At 30.8% G+C, this 1,875-nt stretch overlaps 1 protein-coding gene across 1 annotated transcript in view; it reads left to right on the forward strand.

The window, feature by feature from the left end:
- EAH_00060260 (sterol O-acyltransferase, putative) overlaps positions 1–1,625 on the forward strand; it is a gene marked incomplete at both ends in the record, with an annotated part of 2,646 nt that extends 1,021 nt beyond the window's left edge. Inside the window, 4 exons of the mRNA XM_013397096.1 lie at positions 115–191; positions 825–860; positions 1,130–1,167; positions 1,493–1,625. Coding sequence (XP_013252550.1) covers positions 115–191; positions 825–860; positions 1,130–1,167; positions 1,493–1,625 — 284 coding nt within the window. The remainder of the gene's footprint in view (positions 1–114; positions 192–824; positions 861–1,129; positions 1,168–1,492) is intronic.
- Between the last annotated feature and the right edge of the window lie 250 nt (positions 1,626–1,875).

The following is a 1,875-nucleotide window of genomic DNA, read 5'->3' on the forward strand; positions in this document are numbered from 1 at the left end:
ATATATATATATATATATATATATATATATATTTAGATGTCTATGTGTTCGTTGTATGTCCATCCAGCTCAAGCGTATGTCTTTTGCAGTGTTTTTTATTTCTTTTGTCTTCAGTTATTTGCTCTGCTTTTTATCTTGTCGCCAATCCAATTATGCGGTGGTATGAACGAGGAGAATATTTCGATAAATCCGTAAGTTGCGGTGTATGCACACCTGAACTGTACAATACATACTAATATATATATATATATATATATATATATATCGCACCTCATATCTGTAAATTGCATATATATATATATATTTGTATACACATATATTATATGCACAATACATGTATATATATAATATATATCATATATATATCATATATATATGATATATATATATATATATATATGTATCATATATATCATACATATATATATATAATAGGCCGCCGATATTTTCCGTCTTTTGTTTCCTCGCGATTATTTGTTCGGCTCCATCGCCAGTTGTACTTCGGTTATAATAAAAATAGCAAATACTATCTATAGTCATACATCAAATTTATATATATGTATATTATACGTATATTATATATATATGTCTATAAGATATGTATATTAGGTTTAATGTACGTCATAGACGAATCTGTTCTTTGCTGTTCAACTCTAAACCCTATCACTAACGCAATTAGAACGTAGTATAGAGACATACATATTTATATATATATGTATATATATATATATACACGTATATATATATAAATTATATATATTATATATATATTTGATATAAGCATTAGAATATGTGTGTTGTTTTTGTTTGTTTATTTGTTGCAGTTGGCCGTGGGGATGTTCTACGACTTCTTTTTTCTTGTAAGTGAAAAAAGTAAAAAGATAAAGAGTTAAGGTGGATATATTCTGTTTGTTTTTGTGTTTGTTTATTTGTTTGTTTATTTTCTATTTGCTTATTTTAAGCATCTGCACTGCTAGGGTTTGTTTGGGGTTTGTTTGTACTCTTGTATTGATTTATCTTTTCGTTTATTTGCTTTTATTAGCTGCTTTTCTCGTTCTTTCGGGGTTTGTTTACTCTTTTATTTGTTTATCTTTTCTACTTTTTTATCTTCTTTGTTTTTGTGCTGCAGATGTTTATGTGGTTCAAATTGACAGTCTGGTCTCTCACGTGGGCTAACTGCTGCTGCTGCTGCTGCTGCACTTCGCTGCTGTTGCTGCACTTTGCTGCTGCTGTATTTTGGTGGTGCTGCTGCTCTGTGCTGCTGTTCCTGCACTCGCTTGTTGCTGCGCCTATTGCTGCTGCTGCACTTTGCTGCTGCTGCTGCATCTCCTTCTTCTACTTTTTTACTGATATGTTTATGTTTTTCTGTTTGAATTGCATGAAGCGTCTGATGGTGTTACTGTTGAAATATTTGTTTTTCTGTTTATTCGCAGCGATTCGTATGTTGATTTTATTTGTTTGTTTATTTGTTTCTTTTTTGTTTTGTTTGCAGGGCGTTTGTATTGCACGTGTTGTTTATGAAGGGATATATAAACAGAAAAACTTTATTTGTTTTGCAGCATCTAACTCAGTTTATTGCTATTGCCTATGCAGTCGCCCACTGTCTGTACAACAAGTGCGTATGAAGAAAGCATCACAATAAGGTTCTAATTAATTAATTTTTAAATTGATCTATTTATTTATTTAGTCTAGTATTTTATTCTATCATTACTTAGCTGGTTCTGACGAAGGATGTGGTGTCTGTCTCACTGTCTGTCTGTCTGTCTGTCTGTCTGTTTTCTGATTGAATTAAAAGCTTTTTCATCTTCTTTTCTTTATTATTTAAGCATAATTATTTTATTCTTTTTATCTTTTTCACGAAATGCATCGGGCGTT

This window comes from Eimeria acervulina, genomic scaffold (genome assembly GCF_000499425.1).
Source record: "Eimeria acervulina Houghton genomic scaffold, Eah_scaff1487, whole genome shotgun sequence".
NCBI classification, from domain to species: Eukaryota; Apicomplexa; class Conoidasida; order Eucoccidiorida; family Eimeriidae; genus Eimeria; species Eimeria acervulina.